The sequence below is a fragment of the Lolium perenne genome, chromosome 6, assembly GCF_019359855.2.
Source record: "Lolium perenne isolate Kyuss_39 chromosome 6, Kyuss_2.0, whole genome shotgun sequence".
Taxonomy (NCBI): domain Eukaryota; kingdom Viridiplantae; phylum Streptophyta; class Magnoliopsida; order Poales; family Poaceae; genus Lolium; species Lolium perenne.
Window position 1 is genome coordinate 196,936,438 of NC_067249.2, and position 25,511 is coordinate 196,961,948.

At 46.9% G+C, this 25,511-nt stretch overlaps 2 protein-coding genes across 2 annotated transcripts; one reads left to right on the forward strand and one right to left on the reverse strand.

Moving 5' to 3' along the window:
- Window positions 1–1,579: 1,579 nt before the first annotated feature.
- Window positions 1,580–2,595, forward strand: LOC127306483 (uncharacterized). Its single transcript, XM_051337120.2, has one exon. The coding sequence runs from the start codon at window positions 1,830–1,832 to the stop codon at window positions 2,361–2,363; it is 534 nt and encodes a 177-aa protein (XP_051193080.1). The 5' UTR covers window positions 1,580–1,829; the 3' UTR covers window positions 2,364–2,595.
- On the reverse strand, window positions 2,349–8,567 carry LOC127306482 (universal stress protein A-like protein). Its single transcript, XM_051337119.2, has 4 exons — window positions 8,284–8,567; window positions 5,372–5,493; window positions 5,156–5,274; window positions 2,349–2,729 (listed from the first exon to the last, which is right to left on the reverse strand). The coding sequence occupies exons 1-4, from the start codon at window positions 8,465–8,467 to the stop codon at window positions 2,621–2,623; spliced, it is 534 nt and encodes a 177-aa protein (XP_051193079.1). The 5' UTR covers window positions 8,468–8,567; the 3' UTR covers window positions 2,349–2,620.
- Window positions 8,568–25,511: the final 16,944 nt, after the last annotated feature.

Consider the following 25,511-nt stretch of genomic DNA (forward strand, 5'->3'; position numbering starts at 1 on the left):
GCTGGCAGGCGGCGGTTGGTCTTCTAAGCCGCATCAAAGGCACGGTCGCACGGAGTGGGCAAGGGGTGGCCATTCAAGAGGCCAAAGAATGACCATGAGGTTGGATCGTCGACGACAAAGAAGTAGATGCCACACTTCCGCGTCCTAGTCACCGCCGGCGTGGCCCAGGCCCTCTACATCGGTCGCACGCCTTGCGCTCATGGGTGGAACAACGTCTACTACCCCGGTGGGTGGCTCCTTAGCCACCGGAGGGTGCCCATGCCGGCGGTGCCGCGGCATAGCCGAGAGCGGCGACATGAGATTGCCCGCCACCGGTGCATGTTGCCATGCAACCTCCTCAACGCCTCCGCATACGGCATTGACTCGTCGTCGACGTCTTCTAGGTTATCCAGATGGCATTGGAGGAGGGCAGGGAAATCGAGCTGTCGGACGAACTGACCGAGGAGGAGGCGACGAGGCTCGGCATCATCATACCGGAGCTGCCATAGCCGCTACCGCCGCTGACCCGGTACACCATCGACCTCATACCGCCAGGTCTGTTGGAGGAAGACACCTTCAACCTAGCGTTGCAGCCTTGCAGGCCTCGATGTCGCCTCCTCTGCCGCCTCTTCTCACATACCCGCATCACCAGGATATGATCCGCCACCTCCACCGCCACCACCTGCCGCACCGGCATTTGATCCGCCGGTCCCCGACTAGTCATGGGTCATCCTGGAGCTCGTCGACCTGGCTGAGGTGCCCAGCGACGACGTGGCATAGGCCAGGGTTAGCTAGCCATGGCCTTTTTTGTATTTTCATGTTTTTTCCCGCACTATGTAAATTATTTTATCAAATGGAGAGTGGATCCTTTTCAGTCGATTTGGGCATCTACATCCCGACGCAAACAGACTCGCGCGCATTCAATTTTGTCGTCATTTTTGCGTCGGGCGAGATGCCCTCGGGAGAATGCACCTGTGTGACTACACGAAGTCCACATTGCTACGTGCCTAGCTAGGCAGAATTATTGTGCTTCCAACACGCTGCCAATACCCCATCCAGAGCCTCTACCTGCACTGAAGATGTCTAGCACTAGCAGTAGCAGGCCGTATTCGAGCTCATATCATGGAAGAGCAAAACCCTACTGGCGCACAGGCCTAAGATGTCACCTCACAGAATTCGATTAGCCTTTTTTTATATATCTGAATTTGATTGGCATTGGCTTGCCCGAGAAAGGCGACTAGTCAAGTAGGCGTTCATTCTCCTCTGCTAAAGCGAAGGCGGAAAGCAAATCAAAGAAGCCAAAGCGATGTGATGTCCCTGCCTGCTGCGACGGTTGCTTTGATCCAATGCAACGTCCAAAAGCAAAAGCGAACGAAACGCAGCAGCAGTACAGTACAGACTACAGTAGAGTGCAGGGGGGTGCGAGAGAGACAGACCGGCCGGGCAGGCTGTGCAATGCGGCATGCCAAGCTCGCGCATTGAACTGCCCCAAAGAGATCCCGGAGCGCGCGCCTTTCTCGCGGCCCGACGCGTTCAAAGATCTCTGCTGCTGCGAGAGCGAGATAGAGAGAGAGAGAGGGAGGAAAAAAGGAATGAGTGAAAAGATGGGCGATGCAACATCATCATACCACCACTGGCTAGTAGCTTGTGAGAACGAAAAGGAATTTTGCTCGATTCAAATCCGGGGCTTTGCCTCGCGACCATCATAAAAGGACCATGCTACTGCTCTCCTCCCCCTCAGGCCTCAGCGAACCAACCAGCACGCTCCATCACAAGCCATTCCCTCCATTGGAAGAGAAGGTCGAGTAGCTTCACAGAGAGCCGAGAGAGGCAGAGACGGAGAAGAAGCAATGTCTTCTCTAACGCAGCCCATGCCGTACTACCCGACCACCTCCAGCCCCATCACGCGCGCGCAGCCGGCCACCACCGCGTCCAGGGGCTCCTTCGTGCCGGTCTTCACCGTGCTCGGCGTCATCTCCTTCCTCGCCGTCGTCGCCTGCGTCGCGGGCCGGCTCTGCGGCCGCCGCCTCTCCAGGAAGAAGTCCTCCTACTCCGACCAGCACTACTACGGCAGCGACGCCGTGGGCGGCGACCTGGAGAAGGGGTTCGAGGTCAAGTACCCGCCGATGAAGCCCATGCCGAGCTCCCGCGCTGTCATCCACGACATGGACGACGGCTTCGAGATCAAGTTCGCGCCGGGGAAGCCCGCGGCGTGGAAGACCGACAGCAAGCCCGACACCAGAGGGCGCCAGCAGCACCAGCATCCCCAGGTTGGCGTCGCCATGCCCAGAGAGTATGCGGGTTTCAGGTACCCTGCAGGCGCCAACGGCGCGGTCAGGCAGGGGCAAGTCAGGGGCGGAACATTCGTCTCTGCAAAGCCCTAGTAGGGTAGTAGTACATGATCCATCGATCATCAAAGGGGTAGCTTAGGTTCACAACTTGGATGTATCTCATAATATGATACGCAATGTCTGCTAGCCATCCATCGGCGATAGTATCTTCACTCTAGCTAGTTTTGGGGCGCGCTCTTGCATAAGTCTGTACTAGTTCCCAGCCACTTCCATATTCTATTTGTACATTCAACCATTAAGCAAGCAGTGAAGGATATCTCGTTCCCGGGTACTGTGGCTGCACGAAAGCATCAGTCGTCAATAGGGTCCCTGGGAGCTTCATTGGCCTTGCGTTTGATGGTGATGACCGGGCATTCGGCATGCTTCACGCAGAACTCGCTCACTGTGCCCACGAAAACCCTGCAAGTCAAAACACCAACTATTCAGTTCAAGTGAAAATTTTACTTTGCTGAATGTAAAAAAAAAAAGTGGAATGTTGCTTTGCTTTACCCACAAGAATGGGCCACAGTATAATTCAGAAAAGAATTGCATGTCATATTTCAGTAATGTCACTTTGTCAGAAGAAGAATCTAAGTTGCATATGAAAATACTGCAGTGACTAGTCACACACGAAGGGACAAAAAGAATATAACTGGATCTGAAAACATAAAAAAAAAAATCTCTATGTACTCCCTCCGGTCGATTTTAATCGACGCGGGGTTAGTTCACCACATGCACTTAGCTAGGCATGGTGCAGCTCAATTAAAAGCGACCAGAGGTAGTATGATGCAGGTGATGGTCTAAAATTCTAATAAATCCTAAACCAATCAACCTAACTTTAGGAGCTAAATTTTTTCGTTCACAAGCAGTGACAGACAGGAATGCATTTCGATTTAACAAAAGTAACCTGGGAAGATACTCTCGCAGACAAAGATAGAAATAGGTCATGGAAAATTTGTGTAGTCACATCTATAAGCTATGGATGCAGACATACTGACATAGCATATGACATCAGTCAATATGAAAACTTTATAGACCATTTTGAAAACTACTAGAAATAGGTAACCGAGTAATAGTGTTTTTATATCAGTGTTATATAAAGTGATGTAGATAAACAATCTAGAGTATGCACAACTACAGCATATGACAGTTATATCTCTTAAATTGGGAGAAAAGTGTGAATTCATGAAAGAAAAACAGTGAGTTGGCAAGATTGTAAACAAACCACCTAACCCTGAATTGTAACTTTCTAAGAAAACCTGAATAGTAGCCAAATGGGCAAGGGCAAACACATACACGAAATTTGCCAGTACTAGTTCTACACAGATAGACCACTACATCACAGGAATGGTTATGATCAGTTCTGTACGAATAGGACATTAAATCACCAAATCTTTTTATCAGTGGCACGTTCTCCTAAAGTAATACTATTGAATCTTTATCAACAGGGTGAGTCCATATGACTTTGCACAATAGCTACGCACACTTTTACTGCTGCTTGATTTGCAAGGCAACATCTTGTCTAGAGAGCACGTATATCGAAGTCCCGCTACATAATTACAATGACACAAGTACAAGCATGCGCACAAAGTATAAAAAAACTTACACCCTGCATCTATGCACTTGGAACTTTTAAGAAAATGACTGATCCTATTTAGCACCAACGCAAACCAGAAAAAAAAAAGACAGAATCAGACAAATAGGAGAAGCCACAATTTAAATCTCAACATGCAAGACTTCACTAAAAGGTGCATGTGTAAAACAAAAAAATTATGCCTTCTCTGATCATTTTATCCATCTAAGAAGGTTAAAATTTTCTATTACAAAAAAGAAGGATTATAACACAATTCTTTCTAAGAAAAGTACAGCATGGAAGACACAGAAAAACTTGGAAGAATTTTTGGTACGTCAAATGCAGAGGATAAAATGCATACGAACTCATTAGGACGAGATCCATGTAAAGTTTCAACAGTAACAGATTTATTCTGGTACAACCAGATTTGAGTTTAAGGTTAGCAACCAAGCATATCATTCCAAATTCTAATATGATTATCTACACAACTAGTATTTCATAGTCGGCTCCAAATATTCAGTGTTAACTGTGTTTGATGTACTAACAGAACTCAGGTGTTCAACACTAATTTGAGGGCAAAAATCTGCTGGCTATTTTCCCTTGTTTTGTAAGACACAGGTGTGGATTATGCAATAGATGTATTTAAAGTTCCTTCATTCAACCCCTCTCTTAGATCTCCAACATTACTCTATAAGCAAAAAATACAAGTTCAAGATGCAAGGATTGATATCATATAGTACTCCCTTCATCCATAAATAGATGTCTTAGTTTGTCTAAATAGTGTCTACATACATCCAAATTTGAAAAATCTAAGACATCTATTTATAGACAGAGGTAGTACTTGCATACAATGCTTATCCAAAACAAAGGGATACTGTACAAAACATTTGGTAAACGAAATAAAGTTGTTCTTCCAGCATTCAAGAAAACTAGCATGACGATATTTGCTTTATTTGGCATGTGATTAAGGTAGGCATGTCTAGCTTCAGAATACAGAAAAATTAACCTGCTTCTATAGTACGGTGAAAGAAACAGAGGAGGGACAACGATGTATATCATAACAATACCGATATCAATTGTTCCAACGCCCCTCTGTCAACAAACCTAATCCAACCAAGTTGATAGTAATTTATCTACGTTTGGATGAGGTTAAAAGATGAATCGTTTTATCAAAACATACATAACCATGTTACTACACAATAACGGTTACTTCACCCATCCACAAAATAATGCTATTCAAGCTAACACACCAACTGATTTTGACATATATTACCTCTGAAATGGCCCAAGGCCTCTACTTCCCACAACTAGAAGATCAGGCTGGACTCTCTTCACCTCATGGCATATAACCTCCTTTGGATCCCCTTGTTTGGTCCAAGCTTCACATTTTATCTGCAGCATAATTAGATAAGTTGTTAGGGACCAAAATACAAATTATTACTAACTAAAGCCTACAATACTGAAGAAATAAACTAAATTGTGTGACTACCCCCAACTGATGGCATTGGTTCACGAAGTACTCAAGTAGGTGAATCCCTCTTATCTTGTCTCTCTGCTTCATGCTCTGGAAGTCTGTCGGTGATGCATATATACTATCCACATCATCAAATCCTTTGGATTGGCAACAAAACGAAATAAGTAGCAGACAAGAAGGGTGATCCAAATATCTAATTTTAAAGAAAATACTGCACACTGGACTGTTGCACGAGAAAATGGCGAGAAAATGATACATGCAAACAAATGTAATACGAGTCTACAAGAAGTCATTTACAAATCAGAATTATATCAAATGAGCCCTTAGCCTGACAGTGCATCTCAAGGCAGGACATCTATGCAAACAATTTGTTAGCCGAACATACAATATCATAACATAAAGCACTAGCATATACTGAGCTAGTTTACTAGCTAGATATCTTACAAGCAACTTTTTTTTTTTTTGAGAAACAGCAGGGAGCTATTTCAGACATCAAGAGAAGTGGTCCCTAAGCTCTCTTGGTCATGATCTACTGAATTCAAGTATCAGCTGAACTGCTGAAGTGCCTTTTGGCCCAAACATCATGAGAAACAAAGCAAGATTCAGGTCAAAACACTGGAAAGCACAAAGCGATTTTGTCTCATACACTAGTTCAGAGGGCATAACAAACATAGACAAAAATAAGCATGCAAAGTAATAACTCAACAGGAAGCCAATCTCATGTGCACGCGTATTAGCTTGCTATTTTAACGGCAGACGTGCCACCCTAAAGCAGAAAAGCTATTTCGTCTTACACAAGTTCAGAGCGCATTGAAGACATGGAGAAAAACAAGCATACAAAGTTAGTAACCAACTCAACAGGCAGCCAATTTCATGTGGATGCTTATCAGCCTGCAGTTCCTATTATAACGGCAGAACATGCCTTTACATGCATTAAACTATTCTTCAGGAAACGAAAGGACTAGATGTTGCAGACACACTACCAAACTGATGCGTCCTACTATACATTTGAGTGGTAAATAATTTTTAATATTTTGAATGGATCTGGACAAATTCTTCTCAGAATGGTCGCTGTATTCTTGAAGAACAGCGGAATGAAGCAGAAGGCACATTGTACTGCTATAATAGCAAGGAACTAGCATTTCTTCAAACACTAGAAACAAGTAAGGTGTTGCTATAAATAATGCTGGGCACCAGAAATAGCTTAGTCTTCGTTGCCGTTTTTTTGAGCTGATCATGGATGACCTACGTGCCTGGAAGGCTGCTGGATGTATCATCGCGTTTTAGGCTCCTGAGTCTTTGTTGCCGTTTTGTCCACCAGGTCTTCACCTGGTGTGTTTTCCTTTGTTTTGCTTGGCCACCTCGGCCGTCACTTGCCACAAAGTGGTGATCTTGTAAAAAATTCTCTTCTACCTTAATAAAGTTCGGCCGAAGGCCCTTCGAAGAAATAGCTTAGTAGCGGTAGATAATATCTCAAAAAAAAAGTATAAGCTGGTAAGCTAAAAAAAACCAAGCCAGACAACATGTTATTTGCTGACAAAAGGATAGTCTGAAGAGGCAAAGAGCTATTGAGATAAAACTATGTGATAAAGCACTATTTCCATCAAAGTACTAGCACCTCCCTTGCCACACAAAAACTCCCTACCGCAGGCAGCAGCCCCTCTATCCACAAACAGCAAAGAATACATAACCAGCAATCCAGTATATTATCAAGGGTGGACATTAGCTTACAAACAGGTCATATAATTACTCAGTGCTTCTTGTCATGGCATTTGAACTTTGTAGTGGTACACGTTATATTCAGATGCCGCAACAGCTACCAACAAGGAAACAACCACAACCTAGTATTAGTAACCTACTTCAAATGCACATAACATTGACTACTTCTGAAACAGAACAATGTCCGCACAAAGAAGTAAGCACCTTCTCATAGAACACTGTATGCACTAAAATATATGTATACCCTTGACTTGTCATACAACCAAAAAACAAATGCAGAACCCTCGATCCAGAAACAGCAAAAACTTCTCTTATCCTGAACAAGTGAACCTAGCTGCATCCATCAAATGACATGCTCATCCAAACTATGCAGTATACCTTCAGTTCAAAAATAGACTATGCAGTGCCCTTTTGCATACATCTTTTAAGATTGGAGGACATAAAATCTCATCAATCTGCATTTAAATTTGCACTACTTAAAAAGTACTAGTATCACATCAGTCACGCAAAAAAAAAAATCTATGCAGAATCCTCTATCCAGAAAAGGCATAAGCTACAGAACCACCAGTCCAGTACATTATCAGGGGTAAACATTGGCTTAAGAACAGGTCATGGAATCAGAGCAACTCAGTACACCGACCAGAGCTTCTGGTCCTGGCGTTTTAGTGGTACAGTTAATTCAGATGCAGCACCAACTACCAACGTCGCAACAACCACCAGCTAGTATGAGTAGCCTACTTCAATTGTACAAACCGTTGACTAACCCTGAAACAGAGCAAAGCTCCGCATAAAGTACCTTTACATGCAAGCCAAAATAGGATGCTACAAACCGAGACAGTGTCCGGATGCATCAGAAGCCTGCAATCCCTCTATTCAGCTTAAAAGTTCCACACAATTCGTCTCGCAACAGTATACGGATCCCGTGTACATAAACAGTGGGATTGCAGTAAGGATAGCATCGATCGATACTACGAAATCACCATGCATTTCATATGAGACTATTAGGGCGTGATACGAACAACTACACCTACACCGTGCTAAAACACCAGCACCACCCCCTGCGCGACCTCGACAGGGAACCGACGCATTCAATCGAGCACCCTCAAGCACACGGCAATGAGCTCCGCACGGCGATTGAGCAAATCTACCTACGGGGGGCACTCCGGGGAACGGACGAGAGGCGCGCGCGCGCGGGCGGTTACACGTACCGTCCTCGTCGGGGACCTGGACGTGGAGGAAGAGGAGGTGGAAGCCGTCGGCGTTGGAGCGGACGAGCTTGGCGAGCATCCAGTCGAAGGCGGCGCGGCAGCTGATGGAGGGGTGCGGGTAGCCCCTCAGCGACGACTCGTTCACCGCCATCATCACCCGCGTCGGCGCCGACGAATCCGCCATTCGCGCACGCCCTCGCTCTGCGCGTTTGCTTCCTCGGCAAGAAGAAGAAGAAGAGGAGTTTGGGGGAAAATTTTGTGGAGAGCGGGGATGAGGACAAAAGGCCTTTCTTCCTTCATTATTTATACTGGCTGGGTCCTAATCATTTTCATCCATTTTGCTATCGCCACATCAGAATAACTGTTCCAAAACATCAGGTAAAAAAAGCCCTTCAGTTCTGTGATGCCCACATGAATTTTCTGTTACCCACCTTGGTTTTTCTTGGTCCATAAATGGAGAATAAGATGTCAAAAGATGGAGAAAGAAATATTATCAGAAGATATTATTTAGCCAATCGATTAACCTAAACTGATATCGCATGTTTGTCTAAATTCACTAAAGAGTATAAAATTTTGCATAATTATACTACCTCTGTTCATAAAAAGATTTTTTCAATAAAAAACGCTTTATTAATTAAAAAGTTTTAAGCATTACACCCAGCATCTATATCACGTAGGCAGTGGCGCCTTAGGTGTATGGGAGCACCACTAGTGTGTGGTGTGGTTCATAAGGTGGTGTTTTGTGTGTGTTGGTTTAGTTATATCGTGAGGGGTCTGCGTGGCAGCTGTTGGTGTGTGAGTGGATATAAATAGGCAAGGCTGTAACAAACTCGTCACGGTTCAACTTAAGAAAGGAAATCAGAATTCTCCTCCTATCTCTCTCTATTCTTTCTTCCTCCTCAAGGCGATCGTCCGATCCTAGTCTAGCAATCATACTAGCTGGAAGGTACACTTTGCATAACTAGGATGCACACAGCCGTTCAGAAGTCTAGTATCAAGCCACAAGAGATACAAACAAAACGATATGAAAAGCTAACTACTATGACGCTTCGCTAGCTTCAATCCTCCGACTATGCAGTCATTCATGTTGGAAAATAAACTCCATGGCCGTGTTCATAAAAAGATATCGCAAACTTATCTAAATTTAGATATATATATATATATATATATATATATATATATATATATATATATATATATATATATATATATATATATATATACATATATATATACACACTTTTTTAGTGTATAGATGCATTTAAATTTAGACAAAATCTTCCATATATATAGACACTTTTTATGAACGGAGGGGGTACTATAACTTACCAGTATTAGGAAACTACGAAAATGATTAATAAGATGTAAAATGCCTCTTTGGTGCATTTTTGTGAAAGCCTTTAATACAAAAATATATGCCGCTTCCATGCACCATGGTGTGCGTGGAGCATTATTCTTGTTTTGCAGTTAGTCATCTATGGCGGGTTGATTGCAGGTTGGTACTTTGCAGACGTAGGTGGCAGCCGTGGACGGTGGCCAACGTGACCAGAAGAAAGGTCGTGACACGGCCGGGTGGTCCATTGTTCACCTCAATCACAGTCCACGCAAATCATCATGGAGCGTCGGCAACTCCGGTCCTCGTTACACGTTGGTTGCCCAGTCGATGAACTGGTCCAACGGTGTGGCAAACGGATATTTTGTAGGGATTTCTATTTTTGTGGCCCTGTCTCCTTAGTTGTGCTCAGTTTTCTCCAGTCTCTTAGTTTTTTCTTAGTTTTCCCCAAAACCTTGTCTGAAACTCGCAGAAGGAGCTCGGACGGAAGGAATCCCGTTAGTTGACGTTGATTGGTGCTGGCAAGTGGGGCCGCTGTTGGTGCCCCGCAGTGGACACGTCTTCACTTATCCAGATCATCGTGCGACCCACAACTTGTCTACGTTAAGTGCGCCGGACCCACAGCTTACCCAGGTGACCATTGCAAAATAGGAGCCCGAGCCAGCCCCGCGCCCGTGCTCGTGCCATTGCTTCCCATTTCTTTCCCCGCGCCCCATTGTTCTTCTTCTCCGCCAGCGGCAGCCCTTCTCCGGCAGGCGGGTGATGTCTAGTTTCTCTTCGACCTCCCGTTCTTCATGGGCGCAGTATGGATCCGTGCCTTTGACAAGATGCCCTGACTGCCCACGCCAGGAGCCTCTGAAGCGGTCGATCTGTAAGACGGACGAGAACGGCAACCGTGGACGTGAGTTCCTTGCATGCGAGAGCTTGCCATATAGAGAGGGGGATAAGGTTAGATCTCGCTCCAATTTCTCTGTTTTCTCTCGCTTTTCTTGCTATTCCGTCGAATTTGGGATTTAGGGTTCCCGTTGTTGTTTTCAGATCCTGAAGAAATGCAGGCATTTCGAGTGGATCGATGTGTACGTTCAGAGGCTTCAATTGCAGGAATCAATTGGCGCTATTGGGGAGCGCAATTTGGGAGGGGGGACTTGCTGTAGAGAATGCGGCGGAGAGAGGAGCCGTTCCGATTATGTCTAATGATCCCAATGTAGGACTGGTGGAAGTGAAGGGAGAACTGAAGAAAATGAACAAGCAGTTAAGGCAGCTGATCGAGTTGAAGAAGCAAGCTAATTTGATGGTTGGTTGTTTTTTCTGTTGTATAATTGCGATCGGATTCTTATCATTGCTCACCAGGCGCTAGAAGTTGTTACAAGGGATACCTTGTTACAAATTCATTATTCAGTTACATGTACTTGTAGTTGTTTTCATGGTTAGTGTGTGCATTCACCGAAATTACCAACTATATTGGAATGCTTTATGTATGCCTCATGTTTATACAAGGGTCTTATCATTGCTCACCGAACTATATTAGTGTGTGCCGTTTCAAATTACCGAAACTATATGCCAAAACTATATCCCCTAAAAGAAAAAGGAAAGCGAAAGATAGTTGATAATTGTTAGAGGGGTGACAATAATGCATTCTCCGAAATCCGCAAATATGTATGCATCATGTTTATACCGAAATTATACCACTTTTGGGCCGTTTCAAATTACCGAAACTATATGCCAAAACTATATCCCCTAAAAGAAAAAGGAAAGCGAAAGATAGTTGATAATTGTTAGAGGGGTGAAAATAATGCATTCACCGAAATCCGCAAATATGTATGCCTCATGTTTATACCGAAATTATACAACTTTTGGGCCGTTTCAAATTACCAAAACTATATGCCAAAACTATATCCCCTAAAAGAAAAAGGAAAGCGAAAGATAGTTGATAATTGTTAGGGGGTGACAATAATGCATTCACCGAAATCCGCAAATATGTATGCCTCATGTTTATACCAAAATTATACCACTTTTGGGCCGTTTCAAATTACTAAAACTATATGCCAAAACTATATCCCCTAAAAGAAAAAGGAAAGCGAAAGATAGTTGATAATTGTTAGAGGGGTGACAATAATGCATCCACCGACAGAGAGAGAGAGGGGTGGCCACGAAGAGAGAGAGAGGGGTGGCCACGAAGAGACCGGGAGGGGTATCGGCCTGCTAGATCAGTTGATCAACGGTTCGTGGAGTCGATCCGTGTGACAACGGCTCAACCAATCAGGATAAGTTTGGGCTTCTGAGAGCATTTGTGACAGAACTTGAGGGCAAAACTGAGTAGTACTAACAATCCAAGGGCACATAAATAGTAAATAGACTAAGGGATTCAAACAAAAAGAATTACAAAATGAAAAATGCATGTTTTGTACAATATAATTCATATTGGGCTACATCAAATTATTTGCAATTCAAATATACATGAGTGTGACAATTATGGCATCATTCAGACAAACTATGTTTTTGGGGAAGATGTTTTGCAAAGGGTTTTGAGTGGAAAACCATGCATCTTCATAGCTACACTAGTGATTCTGAGAAGTGGCAATTTGTGGTAAAACTTGATATATATATGTTTGTTAAGGTTTTCTTGGTGGCAGGTTGCGTAGGAAGACTCCATGAGTAGGTGCCACTATGTTTTTATTTTTTTAATTTTTTTGCGCATGAAATGCCTCAATTAGGTATGTTAATCTCATTTGTTGACTCTCTGTTGACTAGCTACTTGAGGGTAAAACTGAGTATATTGCACTTGCCAGTCTAAGTACTCGAGAGGAAAACTGAGTACAGATAAAATTTATGTATAAGGCCCGAGGTTATAACTGAGTACACCAAACGTCCCAGGGTTAGACTCATGTCGCGGTGCACGCTGCAGCCGTGCATAGCGGACGCGTGTTGCGGTACACGCCACCTTCTTCTTTATAGAGCCCTTATCCTCTCCCTCAACGCACGTTCTCACTGCAACCGCCTCTCCTGTCCCATCATCTTCTCCACAACCGAAGAAAAAACCCCGAAGAAAATCGCCGGCGATGGAGAAGAATGAGATGCCCATTGTCGGCGCATCAGCCGCCGGCGCATCGGCCGCTGCCCCCGTCCAGGCCCATGTCGCTGCTTCCAACGTAGCAGCCGGCGCATCAGCCGCCGGCGCATCGGCCGCTGCCCCCGTCCAGGACCCTGTCGCTGCTTCCAACGTAGCGCCGGCGCATCGCCGGCGGCGCATCGGCCGCCATCACCGTCCAGGCCCCCGTCGCTGGGACCCGTACGAACCAAAGGTCATACGTCGCGCCGGAGAACCCCTACGACACCAGCATCGTCGACGACGAGCCGGAGGTAACCCTTTGCTCCCTTGTTCTTATCCCATTTCAGTCCTTTTGTGTTAGATCTAGCGTTATTAGGGTTCCTCTGTTCCTAGTTCATTCCATTTGTGTTAGATCTAGCGTTATTAGGGTGCGTCTGTTCCTAGTCCAATCCTTTTGTGTTAGATCTTGCGTTATTAGTGCTTGTGATTTGCTTTTGTTTAAGATTTGTGCCGATGATGATGAATATTTGGGCACAAATTGATTCAGGGTTTGGTCAGTAAACAATTGGTGTGTTCAAATTTGTTGTGCATGATCTTTGGTTTGCTGACTCAAATCCTGGATATAAGTGTGTCCAATGTAACTGAGGCTACCTCTTTTTTTCGAGCCCATGTTACCATGCATGATCTTTGTTCAGTCTCTGTTCCATCATCGTTGCAATTGACTCCGTGTTTTTTGCACGATCTTTGGTGCTACGTGACAGGTGCAGAGCAATGACGTCGCTGACAATGACGACGAGTCCTTCCACACCAAGACTCGTCACGTCCTCGGGAGGCTGCAGTCCGGCCATTACGATGGCCCCTTTGCTTGAGGCATTTACAAGTGCCCCTTCGCAACAGAAGCTCCGCGCCACCGACTTCAACCGCACAGTGAACCATGCTGAATCCATTGGCAGATGCGGCGCTAGAGTTGGAACAACGGTGAACGTGCATGCGTTCATGGCCAAACACAAAGCACTTGGGATTCACTGCGCAACCTCCAAAGTAGTCACGGGCGCAACCTGGAGGCGTTGAACATGCCTACTGCACTCTCTGTATGTGACTGCTCTATCTGTAGAGCAGCTTAAATTCATGTAAAATGTAGCTTATGTTGTAGGGTTCTATCGGTACTACTGTTGGATCTGTCGTGAATATATCTATGCTATGTTGGCTGCTCTACGCAAGCTTATCCTATATTTTATTTGGATTTGTGCCCTAGATTTCCTACCTGATTGGGTAAAAACGAAGGCATAAAGAAATGAATGGCGTTAAAAAACAGAAGGAGAAGCTGCTCTAGATTTGCTACCAATTTGGGCTATCAAATAGGAATGAGATCGAGCGAGAGAGAGGAAAAAGGTACATTGAAAACTGCTAATCTGGGCGAAAGAGACAGAAACCACTCGTGCCCACGTCCCGGACCCACACGGCTCCACACGCTACGGCCCCACACGCTACGGCAACACAAACATGGTCTCGTCCTGTCCCACGCGGTTCCTTCCTACCAGCCCCACACGACGCGACCCCACAAACAACACGACCCCACTCGTTAGCACGGAACGGTCAACTTAACGGATTCCTGCCGTCGGAGCTGCTTCTACGGGTTTCAAACAAGGACTTGGGGAAAACTGAGGAAAAACTAAGGAGCTGGGGAAAACTGAGCACAACTAAGGAACCGAGGGCACGAAAGTAGAAATCCCTATTTTGTATGTTTCTGCTGTCAAAATTTAAGTTTCGGTTTAACAGGTCGACGCGATCGGGTTATCCGTCGCGACGTAAATACGGTACAAATTTAGGGTTGAAATATGTTTGCGCGGACACATGTCCTCCTCTTCCTCCTATATTGCCCGCCTACTGGTGGCGTAGAAGCCACTTCCACTTCTGCCACCCAAATATCGTATTCGAGCGGCGGCAAAAATCCTACCAATGGACGCTTTCTCTGTCGTCACCCTCATGGAAGCCGACGAGACCACCCCGATTACCGGCCCAGCGGTCCAAGAGACCGCACCTATGGCAGGCTCAAAGCACGCCGCCTCCGTCGGCCGTGATACAAAGCTCAAGGTGCCGAAGAAGGTGTTGACTAAATAGGAGAAGCTTGCGAGGCCAAGAAGCGATGGGACCGGCGCGCCAATGCATGGCTGAGAGAAACCCAGCAGCAAGCCGTCGTTGTCGCCGTGATGATGGCCGCCTCAATGGCTTTGGATATGCATGCCAAAGCAAGCGACCATGCGAGGCTAGCGCCTTGCATTGTCGAGTCCATGCTCCTCGTCAAGCAAGAGGGGATCGCCGACCATGCTCCCTAGGCCTTGTCGATGAAATCTATAAGTTTCTAACTAGCAAGGGCACCTATGCAGGTCCACGTGTCATCATGTTTCATTGCCTCCGGCTTGTCGCCAGCCGGAATGATGAAGGGGTAGGCTTGGCGGCCTCAGATCTGTACCTGAACCGCATGTCGGGTGGCGACTTGGGTCCAGGGCTCGTACGCAAGACTCGAGTGGTGCCCGTGGAGAACATGCCGATGCCCCGTAACATGTATGTTGAAATGACACACCCTCCCCGACGATGGAGTATGGACGACCCGGTACTCACCTTGATCACGCTCGCATGTCCTTTACCAAACACCATATGTCCATATTAATCTGACTCCCCGTGAGCTGTAGGCCTACTAGGACAATCACAGTGAAGAGTACATACATGCATTGATCTATGGCAGTGGCTTTGTCAACGAAGGCCTTGGGACATAGACGTTGTAACATCTCAAATTATCAAATCAATAAAGAAGAATTGTTCCCCTTCTCCAAATTTTTGAGCCAACAAAAACTTAAAATGGAATTGGTTATGATACATGTAGATTGTGATCCTTGCCATGATGCTTGTTTAAAGTGTTTACCAATGTCTCTAAAACCCTAAACCATGATTAAAGGGATCAAAGAGAAGCAAACCAAAAGAAAAGAAAAGAAGAATATCACCACATATGAACCTATGGCCATTTTTGGTAAAATCTTAACCTAGGCCATTCTACTTTGTGCAAATGATTTAGAAACATTACTAAACCCGAAATAACACCTTTTGTGTCAAAGAAATACAAAACAAATCAAAAAAAATTCAAAAAACAGTCACATGTGATAATGGTCAACTCTGCCATTATTGTTGGGGGGATGACCCCCGGTGTGCCAAAGGCATGCCAAACTGGCCTAGTTTGGGCTTTAGAGGTACCGGTTTAAACGTTATTTCGGACAACGAACTTAGGATCTTGGCAGGAGAAGCTATACCGGTATCCCTGGAAGGGTATACCGGAATAGGCTAAGAAGGTACCGGAGTACCGGCACAGGCTACACTGTACCACGTCGGCAGTCTGGTCAAAGATTCCCCCAAGGACTAGAGGACAAGGATGAGTGAAGCACATCAGCTTTAAACGAAGCCCTGACGCCAAAGCAAGGTGATGACATAAAAGATATCGACGGAGGTCACAACGCCCTGTTTAAAGTCATAACTGGTGCCAGCATGACCAAAGTAGCTTTATAAAGTAGCTTAGCTCATCAAAGATGCCATTAGGGTTTCTTCCCCTGTAAGCCACCCTCTCCCCTATATAAGGAGAGGGGGCGTACCCATGCGTGGGGTGACTGAGGAGGCGGTAGAGAGATCCCAAGTTAGAGAGAAAGACCTTGTACTGTACATCTTCAACCTCTGGCCAAGGCCAAGTTCATCAATAAAGATACCGGTAATCCATCCGCAATTCATCCCCGTGTTACCAAAAACCCTCCCCCGAATCCTCTAGCGCACATTCGGCCCCAACTCAAGCCATCCCATGGCATCTGTCCGTTCACCACGACGACAGTTGGCGCCCACTGTGGGGCCAGCAGCTACGCTTGCTGGAGTTCATATTCGAGCGGGCCTTCTCACCATCTCCGGCGAACGTGTGGTCAGTGGCCTCGTATACCGTCTCTTCTCGATGGACTTCATCAACGACAATGCTGGCTACTTCTCCAACGGCGGTAAGTTCCCCAAGAACGGCCGCATCATCGAGTTCGGCAGCCACCGCATCTACTACGGCACGGTCCCGGAGCGCCAGTACCTCTCACCGGTGCTGGTAGCGCCAGACCCGCCAAGGTATGCTCGTGGGCTGTGCAACGGCAACGCCGCAGGCAGCGTGGAGGTGCTGATGGTTGCTGCGGCTGACGCCGGCAAAGAGACTGCGGCAGAAGGCACTGAACAGACGAAGTCCGCGCGCACGGCCAAGCCGCCGACCGAGCGTGACCAGGTGGTTGCAGGTGCATCTGCAGTGCGACCGGAGACTCCTCTCCAAGCGGCGATGAGCGTGCTGGGGACACCCATCGCGCAGAACATCGATCCGGCAGCGGCTCAAGCGGAGCAGGAGGCGCAGCGACAAAAGCTGCTCTCCGGTGGTGCGGACATCATCAGGGCGCAGCGCGAGCTGAACCTAACCCTATGTGAGTATAATGCTACACATGGCTTTGCTTCTGTTAGCGCTCAGCCTGCTAGAGTACCGAAAAAACGGCTTAGAGCTCGCAACCTAGACCAGGATTTGCGCCGGGAAGTTCTTGCCGGAAAAAGTACATCAGCATCCTTGAGCATCGTAGAAAAACCTAAGTACAGCAGTCCGGATAAAACAATAAAAGCTGCTAGAGCTGCAGTGGAACTGTGTGACTCGCTTACCGGAGATGCATTAGCAAAACAGCAAGATCGAGTTAGGGAGTTTCTTGACATGATACAAGAACAAAATGCTGAGCTCGCTAGGGTGAATAAGGTAGCAGCAGCGTCAAAATCAGTGCGTTCGGCAAAGAATGCCGGAAGCAAGTCCCATGGGCAGGCATCATCCCCCATCCGGACATAAGAAGAGAAAAAGAGGTGAATGCGCAGCAAATGACTGTGTATGATCCGGTTCTTGCCGGAAAACAACAAGCCGGGCGACATGAGGCCGGAAGAAAAAGCCAAGGGGCAGTTCGTGGCTACGCCAGAAATGGCTATGCCGGAAATGATTATGCCGGTAAAGGTGAAACCGGGCAAAACTATCGAGCAGCGAAAGCATCTTATGTTGAGGAGGAAATGCCTCCACCAAGGTACCATCACGCAAGGGCCGCGGTGCAGGAACGCTACGACGAAGCTGATTCTAGAATGGAGAGGATCGAAGCTTACCGGAACCCCCTGGGGGAACGCTTAGGAGAAAGATGCCTGCCAGACCAGTATGCAAGGCACAGGCTGGATAGGGTGTACTTATCTGAGATGATCGAAGCTGAGGGTCCTCCGGGTCCGCAATGCTTTGGACCAAGGATTATGAAAGAAGAACCACCGTTCGCAACTTCCAGTTGCCTTGTGACACAAAAACGTATGACGGAACCACCAAGCCGGAAGATTGGCTCGCCGATTATGTGACTGCGGTGTATGTCGCTGGTGGCGGTGGAACCATGACAGGTGGAGAAAACCGGCGTTGGGCCGTGAGAATCATATCGTCATTCCTGGTAGGACCGGCACACATTTGGCTTAACACCTTGCCAAAGGGAAGCATAAATGGCTGGTTGAACTTCGAGGAAGCTTTCGTAAGTAACTTCAGCAGCACATACCGGAGGCCAAATAGGCCGCAGCAGCTCGCTCTACAGCGCTCCAATGAAACAGACCGGGATTATCTGACCCGGTGGAACTCCACAAGGAACTCCCGTGAGGGAGTGATCGAAGCACAAGCCATTGCTTGGTTTTGCAATGGGTGCAGAAGAGGTTCACCGTTGTGGCAGAAGCTACAGAGAAACATGCCAACAACCTTGGCTGAGATGATACGTGTGGCGGATAGCTACGCGTTGGGAGATCCAATGCAACCGGCGGTTCAAGCTGAGCCGGCGCAAACAAGCCAACCGCGCCAAGATCAATACCGGGACAATCGGCACAACAAAAGAAGGGAAGATTTTCCGGATCGAAGGTATGGTCCGCAGCAAGTGGCTGCAGTGCAGGATAATTCAGGCGCTAGAGCAAGCCAGAGACAAAAAAACGGATCGCAGCCATGGGCGGGTCCTAAGAAACAATGGGTTGAAAAGAAACCATGGCAAAATGATGAGAGATACACCATGGAATCCGCTATGGATCAGCCATGCCGTTGCCACACACCAAATCCCGCAAGACCTGCGAACCATTTGACAAAAGATTACACTTGGACCAAGAGATTGATGGAAAGAGGCATGATGAAAGATGCAAGGGACCAAGGTACCGGAAGGTTACCACCACCGCCCCGCTTACCGGAGCAAATGCGCTACCGGTACAACCTCAACCAAACCGGCAACAACTGCAAGTCCATCAGGTGGGAAACGGCAATGGCCAACCACCACCGCCGGCGCCTTTGGGCCAGAATGTTTATCAGGATCCGGATATGTGTTGTGTTGTGTTGTGTTCGTAACAGAGCCAACATATAGGAAAAGTATGCATCGCCGCTCCATGGAAGTGAACGCAGTGATGCCGGCAGTTCCAAAATACATGTTGTGGTCAGATCAGGAAATCACCTGGTCGTTCAAGGATCACCCGAAGATAATGCCAAACCCAGGTGGCTATGCTCTAGTTGTGGACCCGATAATGCATGGGCCAACAGCTCGAGTATGGTTCAGCAAGGTGCTGATAGACAATGGGAGCAGTATAAACATCATGTACCGGCACACTATGCGTACGCTGGGAATAACAGAAAACATGTTGCAGCCTACTCACACGACGTTCCATGGAATCGTTCCGGGCTTATCTTGTTCGCCCATGGGAAATGTCCGGGTGGACGTGTCATTCGGAGGACGTGACAATTGCCGGGTCGAAAATCTTATGTTCGAGGTTCTGGATCTGGACAATCCTTACCATGCACTGTTGGGGAGACCGGCATTGGCAGCATTCATGGCTTCAACTCATACCGCATATCTCAAGATGAAGATGCCGGCACCTCGTGGACCCTTAACTGTGGTGGGAAACTATAAGGTCTCGCTGGAAACCGCTTCCGCCGGATCAAACCTGGCAGAATCGCTGGTGATAGCAGAGGAAAAAAGAAGGATGCAAACCGCAGTCGCGCTGGCTCAGTCCTCACAGTTTAGCTTAGCTGCAATAAGTGGTAGCTTGGGTGCACCAGCATTCAAGCCAACCAAAGAGACGAAGGACATTGTGCTGGACCCGACATACCCAGAGCGTACCATGCGTATCGATGCCGGCCTGAGTGAGGCATAGGAAAGCGCGCTCGTCAGCTTCCTCCGTGAGAATCGGAATATCTTTTCCTGGTCTACCGATGACTTGGTAGGTGTTCCGAGGGAGTTGGCAGAGCACTCTTTGAATGTCCGGAAGGATGCGAAGCCGGTAAGACAGCCCTTACATTGGTTCGCTGAAGACAGGAGGAAAATCATTGGAGAAGAAGTGACAAAGCTACTGGTTGCCGGTTTCATCATGGAGGTACTGCATACCGAATGGCTAGCCAATCCTGTGCTGGTCGAGAAGAAAAAAGAGGAAGAACCCAAGGCTCCGAAGTGTTGGAGATATGCCCAAGAGGCAATAATAAAGTGGTTATTATATATCTTTGTGTTTATGATAAATGTTTATATACCATGCTATAATTGTATTAATCGAAACATTGATACATGTGTGTTATGTAAACAACAAGGAGTCCCTAGTAAGCCTCTTGTACAACTAGCTTGTTGATTAATAGATGATCATAGTTTCATGATCATGAACATTGGATGTTATTAATAACAAGATTATATCATTATGTGAATGATGTAATGGACACACCCAATTAACCGTAGCATAAGATCACGTCATTAAGTTCATTTGCTATAAGCTTTCGATACATAGTTACCTAGTCCTTTCGACCATGAGATCATGTAAATCACTTATACCGGAAGGGTACTTTGATTACATCAAACGCCACTGCGTAAATGGGTGGTTATAAAGGTGGGATTAAGTATTCGGAAAGTATGAGTTGAGGCATATGGATCAACAGTGGGATTTGTCCATTCCGATGACGGATAGATATACTCTGGGCCCTCTCGGTGGAATGTCGTCTAATTAGCTTGCAAGCATATGAAAGGTACATAAGAGACCACATACCACGGTACGAGTAAAGAGTACTTGTCAGGAGACGAGGTTGAACAAGATATAGAGATACTGATGATCAAACCTTGGACAAGTAAAATATCGCGTGACAAAGGGAATCGGTATCGTATGTAAATGGTTCATTCGATCACTAAGTCATCGTTGAATATGTGGGAGCCATTATGGATCTCCAGATCCCGCTATTGGTTATTGGTCGTAGAGAAGTCTCAACCATGTCTGCATAGTTCATGAACCGTAGGGTGACACACTTAAAGTTTGATGTCGTTTGAGTAGATATGGAATATGGAATGGAGTTCGGAGTCTCGGATGGGATCCAGGACATCACGAGGATTTCCGGAATGGTCCGGAGAATAAGATTCATATATAGGAATTCATTTTATAAGTTTGAAAATGATCCGGTGCATTTATGGAAGGTTCTAGAAGGTTCTAGAAAAGTCCGGAAGAAATCACTATGGAAGGCGGAGTCCCGGAGGGACTCCACTAGCTAGGCCGGCCAACCCTAAGGGAAGAGTCCCAGGTGGGCTCCACCTAAGGTGGCCGGCCACCCCACCTAAGGAAAGGTGGGAGTCCCACCTTGAGTAGGACTCCCCCCTTGAGTAGGTTTCCCACCTATGGGAGGTTTTGTTGTTGGGGTCTTATTCGAAGACTTGGACTACAACTCTTGGGGATTTCCACCTATATAATGAGGAGCCAAGGGGAGGGGCCGGCCACACCAAAGCCTCCTAGGCCGCAGCCCCCAAGTGGCCGGCGCCCTAGACCCCCTCTCTCCCAAACTCTAGCGCCCCTCCTCCACGTATCTCTCCCGCAGCGCATATGCGAAGCCCTGCTGGAGATCTCCACCACCACCGTCACCACGCCGTCGTGCTGCCGGGATTCCGAGGAGGATATACTACTTCCGCTGCCCGCTGGAACTGGGAGAAGGACGTCGTCTTCATCAACACCGAACGTGTGACCGAGTACGGAGGTGCTGCCCGATTGTGGCGCCGTCAAGATCTTCTATGCGCTTTTGAAAGCGGCAAGTGATCATCTTCTGCAACAACGAGATCTAATCTCGTATGTTTTGGAAATCTTCAAGGGTTAGTCTCGTGATCCCCTCATTGCTACCATCTTCTAGATTGCATCTTGGCTTGGTTTTCGTTCTCGCGACAGGAAATTTTTTGTTTTCTATGCTACGAATCCCTACACGAAGGTATGGCGCATGTGTATCGACTACACCAACCTGAACAAGGCTTGCCCAAAAGATCCATTCCCCTTACCCCGGATTGATCAGGTGATCGATTCTACTGCTGGTTGTGAGTTGTTGTCTTTTCCGGGTGCTTATTCCGGTTTCCACCAGATTCCCCTGAAAAGGGAAGATCAAATAAAAACTGCGTTCATTACCCCGCACGGGGCTTATTGCGATGTCACTATGCCTTTCGGTTTGCGCAACGCTAGTGCAACGTACCAGTGCTGTATGCAGAAATGCTTGTTTGATCAGATTGGAAAAAATGTGCAAGTCTATGTGGACGATGTCGTGATAAAAACTAAGGTAAAAGAGACCTTGATCGACGATCTGAGGCAAACGTTTGACAACTTAAGAAGGTTCCGGATGAAACTCAATCCGGCAAAATGTACTTTCGGTGTTCCTGCCGAAAAACTGCTTGGCTTCCTAGTATCAAGCCGCGGTATAGAGGTTAACCCGGTAAAGATTAGGGCCATAGAAAGAATGAAAATACCGCAAGATCTTAAGGACGTGCAAAAGTTTACCAGAAGCTTGGCATCGCTAAGCCGGTTCATAAGCAGGTTGGGAGAGAAGGCTTTGCCACTCTATGCGCTAATGAAAAAATCTGATACCTTTGTCTGGACCCCTCAGGCAGACGCAGCATTCAAAGAGCTAAAAAATATGCTAGCCACTGCGCCGGTATTGGCTTCGCCTTTGGAAAGGGAACCCATGCTGTTGTACATAGCAGCGACAAACCGGATCGTGAGTGTTGTGGTAGTGGTAGAAAGAGAAGAGGAAGGAAAAACCGTGCAGAGGCCGGTATACTACCTGAGCGAGGTGCTCTCCCTTTCAAAACAAAACTACCCTCACTTCTAGAAAATGACCTACGGCGTGTTCATGGCCGCCACAAAACTCAAGCACTACTTTGAGGAGCACCCAATGAAAGTGGTAAGTGAAGCGCCCATTTCATACATCATGTGCAACAAGGATGCTAGCGGCAGGATTGCCAAATGGGCAATTCAGTTATCGACATATGTATCGGTTTACGAGAGAAGAGATGCCATAAAATCGCAAGCCTTGGCTGATTTCCTGGTAGAATGGGCGGAAATGCAGTACAAACCGCCGGAACAAAAAATAGAATATTGGAAGATGCACTTTGATGGACCCAAGCTTAAAGAGGGTCTGGGTGCCGGAGTAGTTCTTACATCACCTAAGGGGGATCACCTCCGGTATGTTCTGCAAGTACACTTCAGGGCATCAAACAATGTCGCTGAATATGAGGCTCTGATCCATGGGCTCAAAGTTGCAAAAGAAATCGGTGCACACCGGATCATTTGCTACGGAGACTCAGATCTTGTGGTGCAGCAATGTTCCGGAGATTGGGACGCGAAGGATGCCAACATGGCCTCATACCGGTTTCACGTGCAAAAGATTGCCGGATTCTTCGAGGGGTGTGAGTTTCACCATGTGCCGCGGGCGGAAAATAACGCCGCGGATACGCTCTCTAAGTTGGGCTCCTCCAGGCAAGAAATCCCTCCCGGAATAGCTTTGGCTCATTTAAGGGTACCATCAATCAAACCAAGTCTGGAGTCTGAATCAATCTTCGTACCGGAGTCACATGTTGTGCCAATGGATATTGACGAAGGAAACCCGGGGACTACGGGATCAAAATCGGAAGAAGCTATGCTGGTGGACTACATGGATGTACACGTACTTGTGCTTCTAGTTCGAAAAGCACCAACTTGGGTTGAACCTGTTAAGGAATTCCTGATCAACGGCACCTTGCCGGTTGACGAAACTGAATCGAGAAGGATCCAGAGGAGTTCCAAGGCCTACACCATCATCAACGGTGAGGTGTACAAGAGAAGTGTTACCGGTGTCCTCCAGAGATGTGTGGAACCGGAAGAGGGAAAGGAGATGCTTGTGGAGATTCACCAAGGAGAATGCGGGCATCACGCCTCATCTAGGGCGCTGGTGGCAAAAGTGTTCCGGCATGGGTTCTACTGGCCCACGGCGCTGGAGGACACTGTGGATCTGGTAAGTAAATGCAACGGGTGCCAGAGGTACGCCAAGCAGAACCATACCCTAGCATCCGGTCTAAAAACCATACCAATAACCTGGCCATTTGCTGTTTGGTGCCTTGACATGGTCGGTCCATTCAAAACTGCAGGGGGCATGACCCACATCTTAGTGATGGTGGATAAGTTCACCAAGTGGCTTGAAGTAAAACCTATCGCAAAATGTGATGGGCACACGGCGGTGAAATTCTTGAAAGATGTTATCCTGCGGTATGGATACCCGCATAGCATTATCACTGGTAATGGGACAAATTTTTCCCAAGGAGAGTTTAAACGATTCTGCGACGATAACAACATCCGGTTGGATTTATGTTCAGTGGCACACCCACAAGGCAACGACCAAGTGGAAAGAACCAATGCTCTGGTGCTTTTCGGTATCAAACCGAGGCTCATTGAACCACTTGAAAAGACACCAGGATGTTGGCTTGATGAATTGCCATCAGTGCTGTGGAGCATAAAAACAACACCGAACCGGTCTACCGGATACACTCTGTTCTTCATGGTTTATGGGGCAGAGGCCGAGATACCTACCGACATTATCCATGATTCACCGCGGGTTAAACTTTATACCGAAGAAGAGGTAAAAGAGGCTCGATAAAATGATGTGGACTTGCTCGAGGAAGCAAGAGAGCTGGCTCTTGCAAGAACATCCATATACCAGCAGAACCTCAGGTGCTATCATAGCCGGAAGGTTAATCCGAGAGTGTTCCGAGAAGGGGACCTGGTACTACGCCTAGTGCAGCGCACTAAGGGGCGCCACAAACTCTCACCTCCATGGGAAGGACCCTTCATTGTGAGCAAGGCACTACACAATGACGCCTACTACTTAATCCATGCACATGGATCAAAGAAGGGAAAAGCGGACAGGTCAGGAGAGGAGACCAAGCGCCCATGGAACATAGCTTTGCTGCGCCCTTTCTATTCTTGAAGATATGTTGTAAGCCGTTCCTTTTTGTACCTTATTTGCTATGAATAAAAGATGTCGGCACCTCGAATGAATCTCGGGGACTGCCTCTACCGGAATTGCATGCAATGTGTTTATTTTTTTCAGCATACCGGTTTGATTGTTGGACATTTTCTTTTTCCGGTTTAGTAACGTGCCAAACCTACCGGAGTCTTCGACTTTGCTGCTGTCCGAAACCCGGCTTCATGGCAAGCAATATAAACCGGAAGGATCTAAGCACGTGAAACACGCAAAGAGAAATCAAAAACAAACAATCTGAAGGAAGTTTAACTAACCCCAGGTATACCGGTTTTTTGTGAAAAATTTCGAGTTATTTCTAAGTTCAAGAAGGTGCTTGCTTGGCAAAAGAACTTTGTGACTCATACACCAAAACACCCAGAGAGGTAGGCAGAGCCAAAGCAAAAGAACCAAGTGTGCATCAGATTGGATGCGGAAACAATTCCGGAATCTTCACTGTGCAAGATCAAAGCAAACGATAAGGGCAAGTT

What these genes read in the sequence shown, in the direction of transcription:
- LOC127306483 (XM_051337120.2), top strand. Translation starts at nt 1,830, where the DNA reads ATGTCTTCTCTAACGCAGCCCATGCCGTACTACCCGACCACCTCCAGC.
- LOC127306482 (XM_051337119.2), bottom strand. Translation starts at nt 8,467, where the DNA reads ATGGCGGATTCGTCGGCGCCGACGCGGGTGATGATGGCGGTGAACGAG. An exon ending in CCAGGTCCCCGACGAGGACG is followed by an intron (nt 5,494 to 8,283) that starts GTACGTGTAACC and finishes GCCAATCCAAAG; the next exon opens with GATTTGATGATGTGGATAGT. An exon ending in ACCAATGCCATCAGTTGGGG is followed by an intron (nt 5,275 to 5,371) that starts GTAGTCACACAA and finishes ATTATGCTGCAG; the next exon opens with ATAAAATGTGAAGCTTGGAC.